Source organism: Orycteropus afer, unplaced genomic scaffold (genome assembly GCF_000298275.1).
Source record: "Orycteropus afer afer isolate SDZICR_OR568_19922 unplaced genomic scaffold, OryAfe1.0 scaffold00325, whole genome shotgun sequence".
NCBI classification, from domain to species: Eukaryota; Metazoa; Chordata; class Mammalia; order Tubulidentata; family Orycteropodidae; genus Orycteropus; species Orycteropus afer.
The window spans coordinates 3767167-3785855 of NW_006921912.1; the positions used below are offsets into that span (position 1 = coordinate 3767167).

The 18689-nt window shown below is 36.2% G+C and overlaps 1 protein-coding gene across 1 annotated transcript; it reads left to right on the plus strand.

Moving 5' to 3' along the window:
- Window positions 1-1647: 1647 nt before the first annotated feature.
- LOC103206625 (olfactory receptor 8D2) lies at window positions 1648-2574 on the plus strand. The gene has a single exon (XM_007952125.1). The coding sequence runs from the start codon at window positions 1648-1650 to the stop codon at window positions 2572-2574; it is 927 nt and encodes a 308-aa protein (XP_007950316.1).
- Window positions 2575-18689: the final 16115 nt, after the last annotated feature.

An 18689-nucleotide genomic window follows, 5' to 3' on the forward strand; every position in this document is an offset into this window, starting at 1 on the left:
TATATTATTTGGGATTATAAAAATATATTTACTGTCAGCTTATGCATAAGCCTATCAAAAAGCTGTAATGTCCAGTAGGTGGACCTCAACCAAGTATGTAGCACCTCTACATTCCTTTTATCTACATGCTTTTATTTCTTTTTGCCTTTCTCACAGCTAACTGTTAAGGTATGTTAACTTTTGTATGAGGGACAAAAATTTCAGGTCTCAGTCTTATTCCTATAGCTCATTGAAAAAATTCATACCATTGAACTGGAGGTAGTCCAACCTAACAGTCATTAATAATGGGGCTACTTAGAGTTGCTTACTAGAAACTCTGACTCTTTTTCTTGCTATCTAATTCCATGAATCTGGAAAGATGGCTCTTGTTATGTGTTCCAACAGATAATAACACTCTATCTAGTTCAGCCTTTAAATTAACACATTGATTAAGCATCCTTAAGATATTGTAGAAAGTATATAAAGGAGAACATATTGCAATATATTTTCATGACTTTTTGTTGTGATCATGGAAAATGATCACATGTTAAATGAAAATTTAAAAAAAGCTATGTATCATTCTATTTATGGGATATTACCTCCATTCACCTTTTTAACATTTTGGAATTTAAAGCTATACCAAGGTTTGACTTAGATACTAAGTATGTTCTCTACTAAATATATCATAAATCAGGGAAATATTTTGAATTATTTAAAAAAAATAAAAACCACCAAAGTTCATTCCTTAAGCAATATATAATAATGTAGTCAAAAGCAGTATATACTTTACATTTCCTCCCAAATTTTTTTTCTTATACTTTAGGAAAATGTAAGTAAAAGAATAAGAAATCTCTAACTTCTGATCTAAAAACTTGAGAAAAAAGGGTCAGTAAGATTTTGGCCTATAATGATGGATAGAGAGGAGGGGAAGGAATGGCAACACTGATTTGCTAATAGTTAGGTATTTCACCTGAAAGCCAACCCTACTTCTATGCCATTACTGAGACAGGGAAGGTCTTAACTTGAGTCTAAGAATAACCTTTAGTCTTAACTTGAGTCTAAGAATAACCTTTAATACCTACTTTTCTGTCAATCACATTCACATTGAAAAGAAAGATATCCTGGCCCACTGAAGTTTTCTATCCAGAGAACAAAATAGGAGAAAGTGCTAATTATGTTAATTCATGTAGATGAGTTGAGAAATTGAAATGAGCTACTTTTTATATAATCAGAGTTAGATTGAAAGCCGCAGTGCAGCAGATAGTTTTTCCTGGTTTTGGGGAAATGGAACATGAGCTCAAACATGAGGGTTCTGATGATATATGCTCAAAACAATAGGGTGAACAGTCTTCTTTTATATGGCATTAATGTAAAAATTAATTAGGTCTGGAAAGTTTGTGCTTTTTCCTAAAGTGAAGTGATTCTTATTTTAAGGCTGGAAACAGAGTTAAAAGACTTCAACTGAAACAGGAGCATTCAGCAGTATGGGATGGAATTAAGGCTTTAGGTTATGCTCAGGGTCTTGTGGAAGGCATAGACTCATGAGACAGGTGACACTACCAGGGATGGAACCAACTGAGATTTTGTCATTCTGCTTTGAGAATCATAAAATAACTCTAATGCCCTTCATTTCTCTTCTTCCTTCCAACAGATAATATTTTTCAAGAAATGATCACATCAAATCATTCCTTTATGACTGAATTTATCCTTGATGGGTTAACAGATCACCCAGAGCTCCAACTACTATTCTTCCTACTGTTCCTTGGAATATATATGGTCACAGTGGTGGGGAATATGGGCATGATCATTTTAATTGCTATCAGTTCTCAACTTCATTCTCCAATGTATTATTTTCTTAGTCATTTGTCATTCATTGATCTCTGTTATTCCTCTGTCATTACCCCCAAGATGCTAGTGAACTTTGTGTCAGAAAGGAACATTATCTCCTTTCTGGAGTGCATGGCTCAGCTTTATTTCTTCCTTATTTTTGTAATTGCAGAAGGTTACCTTCTGACAGCCATGGCATATGACCGCTATGTTGCTATCTGTAGTCCACTGCATTACCATAGCATCATGTCTCACAGGGCTTGTTCCACAATGATGGGTATAGTATATACACTGGGTTTGCTTGGGGCCACAGTTCATACCACCTGCATGTCAATGTTGTCCTTCTGTAGGTCTCATACTGTCAGTCACTATTTTTGTGATATTCTTCCTTTGTTGGCTCTCTCTTGCTCCAGTACCTATATCAATAAGATTCAGCTATTTATTATTGGAGGCATTAATACCTTAGCACCCACTCTGGTTATTTTCATTTCTTATGCTTTCATTGTTTCCAGTATCCTTCATATTCGCTCCACTGGGGGCCGGTCCAAAGCCTTTGGCACTTGTAGCTCCCATCTAATCGCTGTGGGGATCTTTTTTGGGTCCATAACATTCATGTATTTCAAGCCTCCTTCTAGCAATAGTATGGAACAGGAGAAAGTATCCTCAGTGTTTTACACCACAGTGATCCCCATGCTAAATCCTTTGATCTACAGCCTGAAGAACAAGAATGTGAAGAGCGCACTGAGGAAGGTGGTTAGTGGAAAATAGTCATCCTGACAATGGTGATTCTCGTAAAGAACAAGAGAAAATGAGCCAGATGAAAAATTGTCATGAATTCTGAGTAATTTTCTTTCTCTTCCAGAGAAATTTGAGAAAGATTGATACATTTTTGGAAATAATCAACTAATTAGACCTTCTGAGAATCAATATAATCTTAGAAGCATTCTATGTATTAGAGAAGCAAGATTTATAGGAGGGGAAGGACAAATAAACAAAAAAAGAGTATAGTGAATGCACGCAGTCCCCAGATTACAAATGAGTTCCATTGCTAACTTTTTCTTCAAGTCAAATTTGTACATAAGTCAGAATATTTAGGCAAGGTTCTTATCTAACATTAGTTAGTCAGATTTTTGTCTTAGTATGTAATTTAGTGTAATTTTCTATTATTAAAAAAACAACCTTAAACTTTTAAATACACTAAAACATCTTTAACATAATAATACAGTAATAATAATAATGTTTTAATGCATGTGGCAAAATGACACCTGCTTGCTATTACAAACCTTTGTAATAACAAGCCATTTTTAATACAATAGGCTTTATGCAGATAGATTAATAATTACAAGTTTTATGTATGTTGGACATTTGCAACCCAGGGACTGCCCATATATTAATTTTGAAAATGAACTGAGAACTAGGGATTGAGTAAAAGGTTGTGCTTGAGAAGGGATGATTAATTGGATCAAAATTCCTGCATGCCTTTAATCTTTCTGAGTGGAGGAACTGTTTCCTGTCCCAAAGCCTTCAGAATATGGAAATGGAGCTGTGGGAGGTGTAGTATGTACAGTGAGAAACAACTTGTAGGTGGATTGTGTATGTGAGTGGTTCTGAGGAACTGGTATTGATTAAGTAGTAAAACACAAAAGAGATCAGCAGAAGGAAGTTCTCAGTAACATTCTCAGATTTTAGAAAATCAGAGATGAGGCAAAAACACTGACCAGATTACGAGTGCAAACAACTAAAGATCATTTCTAGCTTGGGATTCCTGTTCCAGAGCACAAGAAACATTTAAGGAAATAAATGAAATGAAGGAAGGGTGTGATCCTCCTGAGTATGGTTTGCAGATTGACAAATCCAGAGTGACAATCATACGATAATAAACAAAGTCTTGTTTCTATTCTTCTCCAATAAATTATTCTTTGGAGTCAGCATACTGGGTGTAACTCGTCAGCAGTATAACAGAACAGCTTTTGCATGTGCATACTTGTGCATGCATGTGTGTGTTTGTGAGTGTGTGTGTGTGAAAGAGAGAGAAAGAGAGAGAAAGAAAGAAAGAGGGAGAGAAGCTTAAGGTGAAGGTTAGGGTAAGAAAAGATAGAAGATTGTAAAAACAGATTTCTCCATCAATGACTTATTTCTGTGAAGATCAGTAATAACTACCTTGAAGTCCCAGATTATCTCCCTTGGAAAGTTCATCATTTAGGATGTGACTATCTAGGACAAAGTTTAGTAGGGTATAGGTCCAATCTGGGGAGTTGAATTAATTCCTTAATTTTGTGTTAGATCGTTTAAATGCTTCCAATGATATTTTCATTTCTCCCTGAATTTTATAGCTCTTACCTAATCACTGTGTAAGGCTGAGTTTCTGCACATCCTGGACTTTGTCTATATTTACCATTTCCCTTTAGAGTAAGGAAACTAACCTTCTTCAAAAACAAAACAAAACAAAACAAAAAACATAAATACAGTCTTCCTGGTGGTTCCCTGAGCTGGGCCCTCATTCCAAGTGTCAGTGCATAACCCCTGGATTACTCAATATTTAAATATGGAGTCTAGTATTGGAGGTATGTGTATGATATAGCTGGAATCTAGATACATGATTTAGCACCTCTTTTTTTGACAATGATTTGAATGAGGACATCAAAGAATTTTAAGTCAGATTTTCATATGATGTGAAGTTGTGAGAGTAGTTAATGCAATAAATGAAAGGATAGTGATTCATAAAGAACTCTAGAAGCTGGAGTGATGGTCATTTTGCATAGGTAATATAAGATTCTATACTACTGCAAAAAAAAAAAAAAGCAGCAGTGGGAGAGACACTGATTATTTTCAAGTAATTAAGAATTTCTGTTGACAGTACAATAAACAGTATGTTATTTTGTGCCATCAAGTTGATGCTGACTATAGCTACCTAAGAAATTAATGGTACCTTGTAAGGTTCAGCTACATTTTGTTTAGTATGATAAAAATTCAGTCATTATCTACACTAAAGAGCTTAGGCTATATCCATTTGTAAGTAATATATTTAGTAGATATCATTTTTCAGGAGGAAATTGTCATTTTGAAATATTTTCAGAAGAGTATGATAATGACAAAGGGTCTTGCAGTCATATATTCATATAAGTATTATTCTCTTAATTATTCATTTAAAAATATTTTTTGAATACCCAGCATATGCCTTGCAATATCCTTTTTTTTTCTTAGGTGCCTTCGAGTCAGCTCCAATTTACAGTGACCCTATTTACTACAGAAGGAATCACTGCCCAGTCCTGCACCTCCTCACAATCACTATGCTTGAGCCCAACTTTGCCACCACTGTGTTAATTCATTTCATTGAGGGTCTTCCATTTCCCACTGCCCTCTACTTCACCAAGCATGGTATCTTTCTCCAGAGACTTCTGATAATATAACCACAATGCAAGCCTGGTGATAAAGAGATGAACAAAAGTTACAAAGTTCTTGCCCCCTTCATTAGACTTAAGATGTAGTCACAATAAAAGACAATATAAAAGGAGACAAATACGTAATATAGTCTCAAGTTATACAATGTTTTATAAAAAAAGATAATAGGATAGATGTTGACCATAGTTATTGGAGGATGATGAGTAAATAGAAAGGCTGAGAATTAGTTGTAAAATTTGAAGTGTTCTTTGCAACTAAGTTTCATGGGAGAAAGTCACAAAGAGGCAGAGTTTGTCTCAATTTAAGGAAGACCATTTCAATAATCAAACTAAAAAAAACTAAACTTACTACTATTGAGTCGTTTTTGACTTATAAAGACCCACATTGGCTTTCTATGGCTATAAATCTTTACGGAAGCAGAGTGCCCAGTCGTTCTTCCACAGACCAGCTAGTGGGTTGGAACCACTGACCTTTTGGTTAGCAGACAAATGCCTTAACCACTACACCACCAGAGGCCCCTGCTTCAGTAATCAGAACGATCCAAAAAATTAGCATATCATCTCATGAAGTTGTGAGCTTTTCAATAAGGACTTAACTAGACACAGAGCCACTCCTTGCTTGGGATATTTCTGAGGAGATTTAAATATTAGCTGATATAATAAAATGGATCCCCTTGTTCACTTGCAACAGGGAGACTTTCTGATGCATTCTGTCTCAATACTTCCCCATCCCTTTTATCCTTCCTTTCAATTATTATCCTTCCCTAGCTTCCTTTCATTTCTCCCTTTCCCCCTTTCTCTTCTTTCCACATTACAAGCTCCTCTAGATCAAGGCTAACTGCTTAACCACTTTCCCCATTAAGACCGTTCACCAGTAGTCAATACTAGTTGTTATTGTTTGCTTATTTATTTATTTGTAGTTTAGGTCAATATTTACAGAGCAAATCAGTTTTCCAGTCAACGATTTAAATACATTCTGCTTGATAACATTAGTTACAATGCCTTCAATGTAACAACACTCTTCCTGCTTCCTCTTTGGGTTCCCCGTATCCATTTTGTCCTTCTTTTCTGCCCTTTCTTGCCTTCTGAGCTTTCTTTTGGGGCAAATGCTGCCCTTTTGATCCCATATAGTTAATTATTTTGATGAGTACATTCCTCACAGTGTTCTTCACTTTATAGGTCTGTCTGTTGTTTTTCACTGCAACCTTGCAATCCCAAGGGGTAAGTTCAGGTCCAGCTTTGAAAGGTGTCTGTGGGCCATAGTCTCAGAGGTTGCAACAGTCTCTATCAGAACAGAAGGTATGGTCTTTTTTATGTGTTTGAATTTTCTTCTACATTTTTCTCCCATTCTGTCCAGGTCATTCTGTGGTCTCAAACAGGATGGTTCATAGTGGTAATCTGGCACCATCTAGTTCCTCTGGTCTCAAGGGAGAGAGAATGTGGTTCATGTGCTCCATTAGTCTTTTGACCTAATTATTTCCTTGAGTCTTTGATTTTCTTCACTTTTCTTTACTGTGGATGGAGAAAAACCAATAGATGAATCTTAGATGGCCTCTCATTAGCTTTTAAGACCCCACTGGCTACTCACCACTGTAGGATGTAGAACATTGTCTTTGTGAGCTATGTTATGTCAATTGATGGGTCCTAAACTTCCAAACCCAGTGTTTCATTTCCCTAAAGTTTTTGGCTATGGCTCAGAAGTTTTCATAACTTTGCCCCCTGTTTGCTTTACTATATACATGGTTATATTTACAGCACATACAAATACATATGTAGAAATAACCTCTCCCAAACCTATATATGCTTATGGATGTCTTCCTGTCACCTATCTATCCCTGTTCAACTTGCATGCCTGGCTATATATCTACTCATGGATTATTGTTTGTTATTACTAATATTGTAAGATTCTATATGTTATTACTGATATTGTAAGATTGTTTAAATAGTATCTACCTTGGTTGTAAGTCTTGTGAATACCTCAAGGTCTTCTTTGCTGCAGTCATATTGTGCTGATCTTCCCCTTATTGTATATTACCTTTCCCTGTACTCAAATGAATATGTGTCACTTATTGAGTTACAGATTTTCCTTCTCCTTCCCTATCCCTGGTAATCATCAAATAATGTTTCTTTCTGTTTGTAAACATTTTCTTGACTTTTTATAACGTGGTCTCATGTAATATTTGTTCTTTTGTTATTGACTTATTTCACTCAACATGATTTCCTCCAGGTTCATCCATATCAAGAAGTATTTCATGGATGCATTACTCTTCTTTAATGTTGCATAGTATTCCATTGTGTGTATGTACCATAGCTGACTTATCCATTCATCCACTGATGGACACTTAAGTTGTTTCCATCTTTTTGATATTGTGAATAATTCTGCAATGAACCTGGATATGCATATATTTATTCATGTCCTGGCTCTTATTTCTCTGTGATAAACTCTGGGATATGTACCTAGTAGTAAGATAAAAACCAAACTAAATCCACTGCCATAGAGTTGGATCCAACTCATAGTGACCACTTCTTGGATTTCTGAAGCAGTGTCAGTACAGAAGTAGATTGTACAACCTTCCTCCTAAGGAGGAAGGTTGAACCACCAGCCTTCTCGTTATCAGTCAAATGTCTTAGGCACTATGTCACCAGAACTCCCAATAGTAAGAAAGCTGGGTAAAATAGTATTTCTCTTTCCATCTTTTTAAGGAAGCATTACACTGTTTTCCACAGTGGCTTTGTTTTAAATGAAAGTTGATTGAATTGAAATGTCAATGAAATCTAATTTGAATGCATTGCATCATCTTTACTTTAAGTCACAAATAGCATGAGATGATGCCCATGATTGTACTGTTGAGTTGTATATGCTTTGGTACTTTTGTCATTTATTTTATTATCTCAGAAAATGTCTGGACACTGGAGATAATTCAATACTTACTATGATTAGTATGTGTCAAGTTTGCTTTATCAGAAGGGCATGGGAAACAGGAGAGGAGAAAATATCACTTATATTTGCAATATTAAGGGAAAATAACTCTGTTTACTTGTAAAGCATGACAACATGACCAATGAGTAACTTCTCTCTTGGAGGGAGGCCAGAGAGGGAAGAAGAGAGATGAATAAAAAATGTGGAGAAAGGAGGGCTGATAAGCCACCCATCTCCATTCACCATTATACATATTTCATGTTTTTTTCCCTTTTATTGGGTTTAAAATTATGCTTTACCTGAGGATTGTCTTCCCTGATAGGGAAGGATCACTCTTACTTTTCACAGGGGGAAGGAGCTGTCCTAATTTTCTTTTTTTTCTTTATTTTCACTGTGATTTGGGTGAAAGTTAACAGAGCAAATTCATTTTCCATGCAGCATTTCACATACACTTTGTCTCATGACATTGACTGTAATTTTCTACAATGCAATAGCTCCACTCCCACTTCCTCCCCATAGTTATCTCTTCCCTGTGCCCTTCCCTCTCATGTACTCTGGTCCCCAAGTTGTCTCCCTGTGCATACATAGCCTTTTTATTCTCCCGTGATTGATCTCTCCAAGGGCTGTATCTACCTGATGTAAATATTCAGCCCACATGTCTGTCTTTTGTTTGGCTGGAAGCCACAGGAGTGGATTCTATTCCAGAACTGAAGGGCAGCTAGGGGTCATAGTCCCAGGGATCCCACCAGGCTTGATCAGACCAGCTAACCTGGTCCCTTTTAATTATTTATTTTGATTTTTAGTTTTATTACACATTGATCTCCCACTCTATCCAGATCTCCTACATAGATCCCCCCGTGAGTGGTTGACAGTGGTAGCTGGACACCATCTAGTTCTTCTGGTCTCATAGTTGTATAGGCTGAGGATCAAAAAGTGTACATGTCCCTCGGACAAAATGTTTCCGGGCATCTTTGGTTTTCTTCATTCTTCTTTGCCCTGGATGAAGACAGACCCATCGTTGCATCTATTGGCCTCTTGCAAGCTTTTAAGATCCCAGCTGTTACTCAGCAAAGTAGGATGTGGAACAATGTTTTTCTGTAGTATGCTATGAAAATTAATCTTTATGTCCCCTGTGACCATGGTCCCTAGCCCATAGGTCCAACCACTTGCTCCATCTGTCTATGCCCCAGAAATGACTAAAATCTTGTCCCTTGTCAGCTCTACTGTATACCTGGGAATTCTTACAAAACATACAGATACACTTGTAGAAACATTGTTTGCCAACCCTGTACGTGATCATGGGCATATCCCACCCCCTGCATAGTCATACCTGATAGTTCAGCTTGTCCACCCACTTAACCACCCATATATGAATGTTTGCCTTCACTGACAACACAGTACTCTATGTGTTTTTTGTCTGTACCTCCCATTTACCTCTCTATGTCTTCTTCTTCCTCAATACCACTGTGTTTGATCACTCACATTTGGTACATTGCCCTTCTCTTCACTAAAATCAATACTTGTCTCTACCTATCTAATGGTGTTCCTACCCCTCACCTCCCACCCCTGGTAACCAACAAAGAAAATTTCCTTACATATATAAACCTTTTTGATTTTTTACAATAACAGGCTAATAAAATATTTGTCCTGTGATTGACTTATTTCACTTAGGGAGCTCTGGTAGCATAGTGGCTAAGGCACTTGACTGCTAACCAGAAGCTGGCGGTTCAAACCCACCAGCCACTCCTCGGAAGGAAGGTTGGGCAATCTTGCTTCCCTAGAGATACTGCCTCGGAAACCCAAGGAGGGGTCGCTATGAGTCGGGGACGACTCGACGGCAAAATAACAACAACAACAACAACAATGTTCTCCAAGTTCATCCACATTATGTGGTGTTTTGCAGATTGTTATGTTATTATTTAGGGTTGCACAGTATTCCATTGTGTGCACGTACCACAGTTTGATTATCCATTCTTCTGTCGACGGGCATCAAGGTTTTTTCCGTCTTTTTGCTATTGTAAATAGTTCTGCAATGAACATAGGTGTGCATAGATCCGTTCCTGTCTTGTCTCTCATATCTTTAGGATATATACTTAGTAATGGGATGGCTGGGTCAAATGGAATTTCTAATTCTAACTTCTTAAGGAATTGCCATACTGCTTTCCACAGTGATTGTACCATTTGACAGTCCCACCAGCAGTTTACGAGAGCCCCAATCACTTTGCAACCTTCCAACATTTGTTATTTTCTGTATTGTAGAACTTCGTTACTAGTGCTGAGGCAAGATGGAATCGCATTGTTGTTTTGATTTGCATCTGTCTAATGGCTAATGATTGTGAGCATCACTTCATACATTTGTTGGTCTCCTGAATAGAGTATCTTCTTTAGTGAAGTGTCTATTCTGCCCATTTTCAATTGGATTATTTGTCTTTTTGTTGTTGAGGTGTTGGAGTTTTCTACAAATTCTAGAGATAAGTCCCTTGTCAGATATGTTGTTGCCAATACTTTTTCCCAATATGTAGGTTCTGTTTTGTCTCTTTTGAAGAAGTTGTTGGAAATACATAAAAATTTAGTTTTTCAAAGGTCCCATTCATCTACTTTGTGTTCTGTTGTTTGTGCATTTTGGGTTATGCTTGATAGTTTATTTATGCATATATTGTTGTTGTTGTTATGTGCTGTTGAGTCAGACCCAACTCATAATGACCCCTCCTTGGGTTTCTGAGGCAGTATCACTACAGAAGTAAATTGCCCCATCTTCTTTCCGAGCAGTGGCTGGTGGATTTGAATCGCCAGCCTTCTGGTTAGCAGTCAAGTGCCTTAGCCACTATGCTATTAGGGCCCCTAAATTTGTCCCTAGTTTTTCCTTGAGGAACACTATATTTTCAGGCTTCACATTTAAGTTTTTGATCCATCCAGAGTTAGTTTTTGTGTATGGTGTGAGTTATAGATCTTGTTTCATTTTTCTCCAAATAGATATGCAGTTTTGCCAGCAACATTTGTTAAACAGACAATTTCTCATTTAATGGATTTTCACCCTTTGTCAAAGATCAGCTGACCATAGGTTGACCGCTCTATTTCTGGGTTCTCAATTCTATTCCACTGGTCTATGTGACTGTTGTTGTACCAATACTAGGCAGTTTTAACTACTGCATCTGTCTAGTAGGTTTTGAGATCTGGGAATGTGAGACCTCCTACTTTGTTGTTCTTCAACAGTGGTTTGTTTATCCAAGGTCTCTTTCCTTTCCATATAAAGTTAGTGATTGCTTCTTCCATACCCTTAAAGAATGTTGATGGGATCTGGATTGAGATTGCTATGGGTAGAATTAACATTTTCACAATATTCAATCTTCCTATCCATAAGCATGGTATGTTCTTCCATTTACATAAGATCTCTTATGGTTTCTTGAAGTAGTCTTTTGTAGTTTTCTTTGTGCAGGTCTTTTGTTTCCCTGGTAAGGTGTATTTCCAAGCATTTTATTTTAGTAGCTATTGTAAATAGCATTGATTTCCTTGTTTCTTTTCCAGCAATCTCTGCTGGTGTAGAGGAATCCAACTGAATTTTGTATGTTGATTTGTATCCTGCCACTATGCTAAATCTCTCAATTAGTTCCAGTACTTTTTTAACTGAATCTCTTGGGTTTTCTAGGTATAGGATCATGTCATCAGCAAATAGGGATACTTTGACTCCTTTCTTACCAATTTTTATGACTTTGATTTCTCTTTCTTGCCTTACTGCCCTGGCTAAGACTTCCAATACAATGTTGGTGGAAGTGGTAATAGAGGGCATCCTTGTCTGGTTCCTGTTTGCAAGAGGAATGGTTTCAGTCTCTCTCCATTGAGTATAATGTTGACTGTTGGTTTGCATAGATTTCCTTTATTATGTTAAGGAATGTCTCTTCTATTCCTACTTTGCTGAGAGTTTTGATCAGGAATGGATGTTGGATTTTATCAAATGTCTTTTCTGCATCAATTGATCTGGTCATATGGTTCTTTTTCTTTGTTTTATTTATGTCGTGGATGATGTTGATTGTTTTTCTAATGTTGAACCATCCTTGCATACCTGATATGAACCACACTTAGTCATAATGAATGATTTTCTTGATATGTTGTTGGAATCTATTGGCTAGGATTTTGTTAAAGATTTTTGCATCCATATTCATGAAGGATGTTGGTCTGTAGTTTTCCTTTTGAGTGATGTCTTTGCCTGGTTAGGGAGGATTCCATCCTTTTCTATGTTTTGGAATAGTTTGAGTAGGATTGGTGTCATTTCTTTACTGAATGTTTGTTAGAATTCTTCAGCGGAATAGTCTGTGCCAGGACTTAGTTTTGTTGGTAATTTTTTTTATGACCCATTTAATTTCTTTTTTGGTTATAGACCTATTCAACTTTTACACCTCAGTCTGTGTTTGTTTAAGTAAGTGATGTGGTTTAGAAATATGTCCATTACTTCTAGATTTTCATATTTGTTGGATTACAGTTCTTCATAGTATCCTGATAGTATTATTATTACTATTTTTCTTTCAGTTGGTTCCATTGTGATGTTTCCCATTTAATTTCTTATTCATGTTATTTGTGTTCTCTCCCTCTTTTCCTTTGTTATAATTGCCAGTGGTTTGCCAATTTTACTAATCTTTTCAAAAAACTAACTTTTAGTCTTATTGATTTTTTCTGTTGTCTTTCTATTTTCTGTTTCATTGATATCTCCTTGAATCCTGATTATTTCCTTTCTTCTGGTGAATGTATGCTTTGCTTACTGTTCTTTTTCTAATTGTTGGAGATATTAGTAATAAGTGATGATTTTGGCTCTTTTGACTTTTTTGATGTGTGCATTTATTGCTATAAATTGACCTGTGATCACTGCTTTTGCTGTGTCCCAAAGATTTTTTTATGTTGTGTTTTCATTCTCATTTGATTCAAGGAATTTTTTAATTTCATTTTTTATTTCTTCTCTTACTCAGTCTTTCTTAAGGAGGGTGTTGCTCTGTTTCCATGTGTTTGCTCTTTTTCTGTTGATCTTCTTATTGTTGATTTCTAATTTGATAGCATTATGATCTGCAAAGATGCTTTGCAGTATTTCAATGTTTTTAAATTTATTCTCTGGTGGTGTAGTGCCTAAGGCATTTGACTGCTAACCAGAAGGCTGACAGTTCAAACCCACCAGCCACCTCTCAGAAGGAAGATTGGGCAATCTACTTCCATAGTGATACTGCCTTGGAAACCCAAAAAGGGTTCATCATGAGTTGAAATTGACTCGACAGCAGTGGGTTTGGTTTGAGTTTTAAGGCCTGTTTTATGCCTAGCATGTGGTCTATCATGAGAATATTCCATGTCCACTGGAAAAGAATGTATATTGTGCCTTTGTTGGGTGAAGTGCTCTATAGATGTCTATAACTTCAAGTTGTTGGATTGTATTGTTTAGTTCTTCTGTGTCTTTGTTGAGTTCCTTTCCAGTTGCTCTGTCTTTTACTGAAAGTGGTGTATTTAAGTCTCCTAGTATGACTGTAGAGTCATCTATTTGTCTTTTCAATTCTGTTAAAGTCTTATTTATGTATTTTGGGGCTTTTTCGTTGGGCCCATAGATATTTATTATGGTTATATCTTCTTGTCCAATTGATTCTTTAATTATTACATAATGTACTTTGTTTTTTATGGTGCTTTTTGTCTTAAATTCAATTTGATACAAAATTAATATCACCAATCCTGCCCTTTTTTCATGGCCATTTGCTTGATATATATTTTTTCCAACCTTTGATTTTTAGTCCAGTTTTGTCTTTGTCTCTAAGATGTGTCTCTTGTAGATAGCATATTGATGGGTTGTTTTCTTATCCAGACTGCAACTCTCCATCTCTTGAGTGGTGCATTTAATCCATTGGCATTCAGTGTAATTATTGACAATTATGAATTGGTTGCTGTCATTTTGTTATGCACTTTTTCATGGTGTTCCTGGTTTCTTTGTTTCATGTAATTTTCTGTGCTGAACTAATTTTTTTTCTGAATTGTATTATCATTTCCTTTGTTGCTGCTGTTTTGGAATTTGCTAAATATTTGTGTTCGTCTTCTTTTAGTATTTGCTAAATATTTGTGTTTGATATGAAGGATTATCATTTTTTCTTTGAGGTTACTTTATGATTATAATTTTCTTTTCTAGTTTAGTACAATCCATTCTATCTTGCAACTCTCTTGACTTACTCACTGTTTAAAAGTTCTGTAACTACACTATTTTTATTTCCTCTTTTTCATTTGTAGTTGTCCTTGTTTGCCAATTGAGGTCTCTGGTTCCATGTTTACAATCTTGTAAGCTTATTTTACTTTGGATATTTCCATAGCTGTGTTGGTTTCTGGGTTTTGGCATGTTACATATTAATGGTTGGTTGTTGTTTGCTACTATTGGTTCTCTGTTTAAAAAGACTCCCTTTAAGGACCAGGTTTGCTGGTTCAATAGAGCCTGGTGGAACCACTGAGGCTATGGCCCCTAGCTTCCCTTCAGGTCTGGAATTGAACCCACACCTTGGTTTCCAACCAAACAAAAGACAGGCATATGAGTTGAACATTTACCTCAAGTAGACACACTCCTTGGAGAGAACAATCATGAGAGAAAGAAAGGCTGCTTATGCACAGGAAGACAGCTCAGGGGGCAGGAGTGTATGGAGGGATGAACACTGGGAAGAGGTAACTATGGGGAGGAAGTGGGAGGGGAGCTGTTGCATTGTGGTAAACTGTGGTCAATGATATGAGACAAAGTATATGTGAACTGCTGTATGGAAAGTGAATTTGCTCTGTAAATCTTCACCCAAATCACAATTAAAAAAAAAAAAAAAAAAAAAAAAAAAAAAACAAACAAACTAACAAAAAAAGACTCCCTTTAATATCTGTTGTAAGGTTAGTGTGGTTTTAATAAATTTCTGCTTATTTGTAAATCTCCTAATATCATCATCATATATGAGGGATAATTTTGCTGGGTCCATGGACATTTTTGGTTGGAATTTTTCTCTATCATGCTTTTATATATACCATCCTATAGCCTCTCACCTGCGTGGTGACTGCTGAAAAATCAGGACTTAGTCTTGTTGGTTGCCCTTTGCAGATAACTTTTCATTTTTCCTGTGCTGCTTTCAGGATTCTTTCTTTGTCTTTGATTTTGTTGAGTTTGATAATAATATGTCTTGGTGATTCTCTTTGGGGTCTGTCCTGTTTAGGGTTCAATGTATTTTGTGAATGGATATATTCATATCAGGGAAGTTCTTTTCCAACAAATCTTGGAAAATTTTCTCAGTAGTTTTCTTTGTCTCTTCCTGTTCTGAAAGTCCAATTACACTTAGATGATTCCTTTTGATGGTATCACACATGAATCTTAGGCTTTCTTCATTTTATTTTGATCTTTTTTCTGACTGATGCCTTTCCAAAGAAGTATTCAGGTATTTGTCTTTAATCTCATTAATTCTGTCTTCCATTAATTTGATTCTTCTCCTTTGCTCTTTCAATGTATTATCTATTTCTGGAAATTCAGTATTAATTTTCTAGATTTCTATCTGTAGATTTAGAATAATTTCTAAGTTTGAATTTATTTTGTCATTTTGATCTTGTATTTTCTTCTGAAATTGTTCTAGGGTTTTCTTTATGTTTTCCTTAATTTTGTCAGTGTTTTCCTTGATGTCTCTAAGTCCATTGAAGTTATGTAAGTATAATTATTTTGAATTCCTTATCGGGAAGTTTGAATGCTTCATCTTCCTCAAGGACGTGTTCTGGGTCTGTATCCTGCTCTCCTGTTTCTTCCACTTTATCTTGCTTCTTTGTGTGGAGAGTGATGGTCTGTTGTGTCTGAGACCTTGTGACTTTGTTGTATTTATATTTAATTGGTGATTGTATGTTGCAGTGATTTGCCCAAGATTTTCATTTTCTTTGTTGGATGTATCTAAGTAAGCAGGGTACGGTGCTCTTCTGTTAGCTAGTTGGTAGCACTTATGCATTCACCACCTATCTCCTGGTGGGTGTGATAGAGAATGAGAGTGACTACACAGATCTCTGTTAACTGTTTGTAAAGAGCAGTTAAGGGCGAGTTAGGCTCTTCTTGGAGGTCGTGTATTGTTGGTCGGTCTGTGGAGAAGGAAGTGGTGTCTCTCACTTAGTAAGTAGAGCTTCATGAGTTGTGTGTGTGGTTGCACTTTATGGGCACAGTTGCTGTCTCCCACTGAGTTACACAAAAACAACAATTGAAAAACCATCAAAAAAGTAAAAGTAAGTGGACAAAAAACTTACTGCATAAACACACAGAAACAATCAAAAAGAGAAAAGGGGGGGAGGCAATAAATGAGAGAAAATTATATTTAAAGAAACACTTTAAAAACCCAAGAAAAATATGCATGAAAAAGATAAAGAAAAGAAAGAAAAATACAATATCTGGGGGGGGGGGGAAAGAATAGCATAATAATGAAAATAAAATGGGAAAATTGAAAAAAGAAAAACACAGAATGGGGAGAACCACAAGATAGAAAAAAAATGGAGTCAGGAACAGGGAAGAAAGAAGAAGCTGAAAAGCCTAAGAAGGGAAGAATAAAGAATAATAATAAAAAGAACCTCCACTCCCCCAAAAAAGAAGAAAAAACATGGTTTTAAAACTGGCACAACTTAATAAAATAATAAAAAAGAAAAGAAAATCTGGGCAGGGCTGGGCAGGGCACCCAGGCTACATCACAGCACACTGACTGAGATGGAATTCCTGCCTGCGCAGAAGGTGGGTGTGGGGTATAAGAGTAGCAAGGAGAATATTGAATCTTTCCAGTCCTTTGTGTCTGGTATATCCTTGCAGTCCCAAGCAAGTGGAGCCTATTCTTAAGTCCCTGGAATTTGAGAGAATGCTGTCATTTTCAACATCCAAAATGGTTGAATGGCTTGTAAACATTCAAAATGGCTGCACACTTAGTACAGCCAAAAGTCCACAACTTAGTCCGTCTCCCTCTTTGTTATTTCCCCTTTTATTCACCAGCCACCAGTACAATCCTCCATACAGCCCCTGGCTATCAGGGCCAATTTTTAGGTTAATTCTTAGGTCCCAACCCCACTTGGCAATATTCAAGCTGTCTGTGCCATCAGAATTGCTGACAGACCACGACTTTGTATGTCTCCTATTCTGGTGTTTTCATGCATGTTCTTGTATTGGTTGGAGTTTAGCCCACTTCTGTATACTTCCTTTCCAAGCTCAGGACTCCAGGATTATCTTCTGTATCTGTGGTAATTTTTTTCCCTTTTCTTTGTTGAAGAGAGTCTGTGTAGTTTGTCTGCCTATTCCACCATCTTATTGGAACTCCCTGTCCTACTTTTCATGAAACTATTTCTTACATTGTCTGCCAGTTCTTTTTGGATGCTTCTGCAGTCAGTGAAATGTACAGCTAAATAGGTGGCCTACAAACTTTTACAATAAAAAAGGAAGAAACATTAATTAGGTTAATCCAAAAGTTTCATGTTTACTACATGTTCTATTTATGACTATACCCTAATTAGACCTGCTTTAATATTTGCCTAGTTTTTAATCTAGTCTAACTTCATCTACAAGAGGTACCACTCAAATACCTAATGGTGGCATAACATTAAGCACTAGGTTGCTAACCAAAAGTCTAGTGCTTCAAACCCATTCAGTGGCTCCATGGCAGAAAGACCTGGTGGTCAGCTCCAATAAAAATAATACAGCCTAGAAAACCCTTTGGAGAGTTCTACTCTGTCACATGTGGTTGCTATGAGTAAAAAATGGACTTAGTGGCACCCAACAACACCCTAGAGAATATTTCACTTTTTATCCCAGCTAAAGACTCATCTTCAACACATCACTGAATGAACATTGCATGTGTTGATATTTCTAAAGGCTTTTATCCAAGGAATTCATAAAGAATCCAATCCACATGTGCTTCCTCAAATTTTGTCTTCTATAGTTTTTTTTTTTTAACAACTATTTTGATATATAGTTAAAATACAATAAAATGAACATATTTGAATTTTTCAATTTATTTAGTTTGACATCTCAATGTATCCCTGAGTTAACACCACATTCACAATAATATCTCCACCATCCCCAATATTTCATTGTGCTTTTTTGTAATATATCCCTATTTCTAGCCTCAACCTGAATCAATGACTAATCTGTTTTCTCTCATTAAGGATTAGTTTATATTTTCTAGAATTGCACATAAGTGAATTCATGCAGAATATATTCTTTTTGCCCAGAATCTTAAATTCAACATAATTATTTTGAGTTTCATCAATGTTATTGCATGTACCTACTGCAGTCTTGCTCTTGAGCAAATGACTCTGGTTTTTACTATTAAGTACTATGTCCTTTGTCACTTTGAGTGATTTTATTGTGTGAGGAGGTTCCTAATCTACTCAGAATTCTCCTTATGACTGGGCAGTGAATTTTGTCAAATGTTTTTATAGAATCTATTGAATGATCATACTTTTTTCCTTCTTTAATATGGAGATTTATAGTAGTTTATTTTAGAATGTTAACTTTGTATTTCTGATAAAAATCCTACATGGTCATGATGAAATATAGAATGGGAATCCCGGGTAGG

What these genes read in the sequence shown, in the direction of transcription:
- LOC103206625 (XM_007952125.1), top strand. Translation starts at nt 1,648, where the DNA reads ATGATCACATCAAATCATTCCTTTATGACTGAATTTATCCTTGATGGG.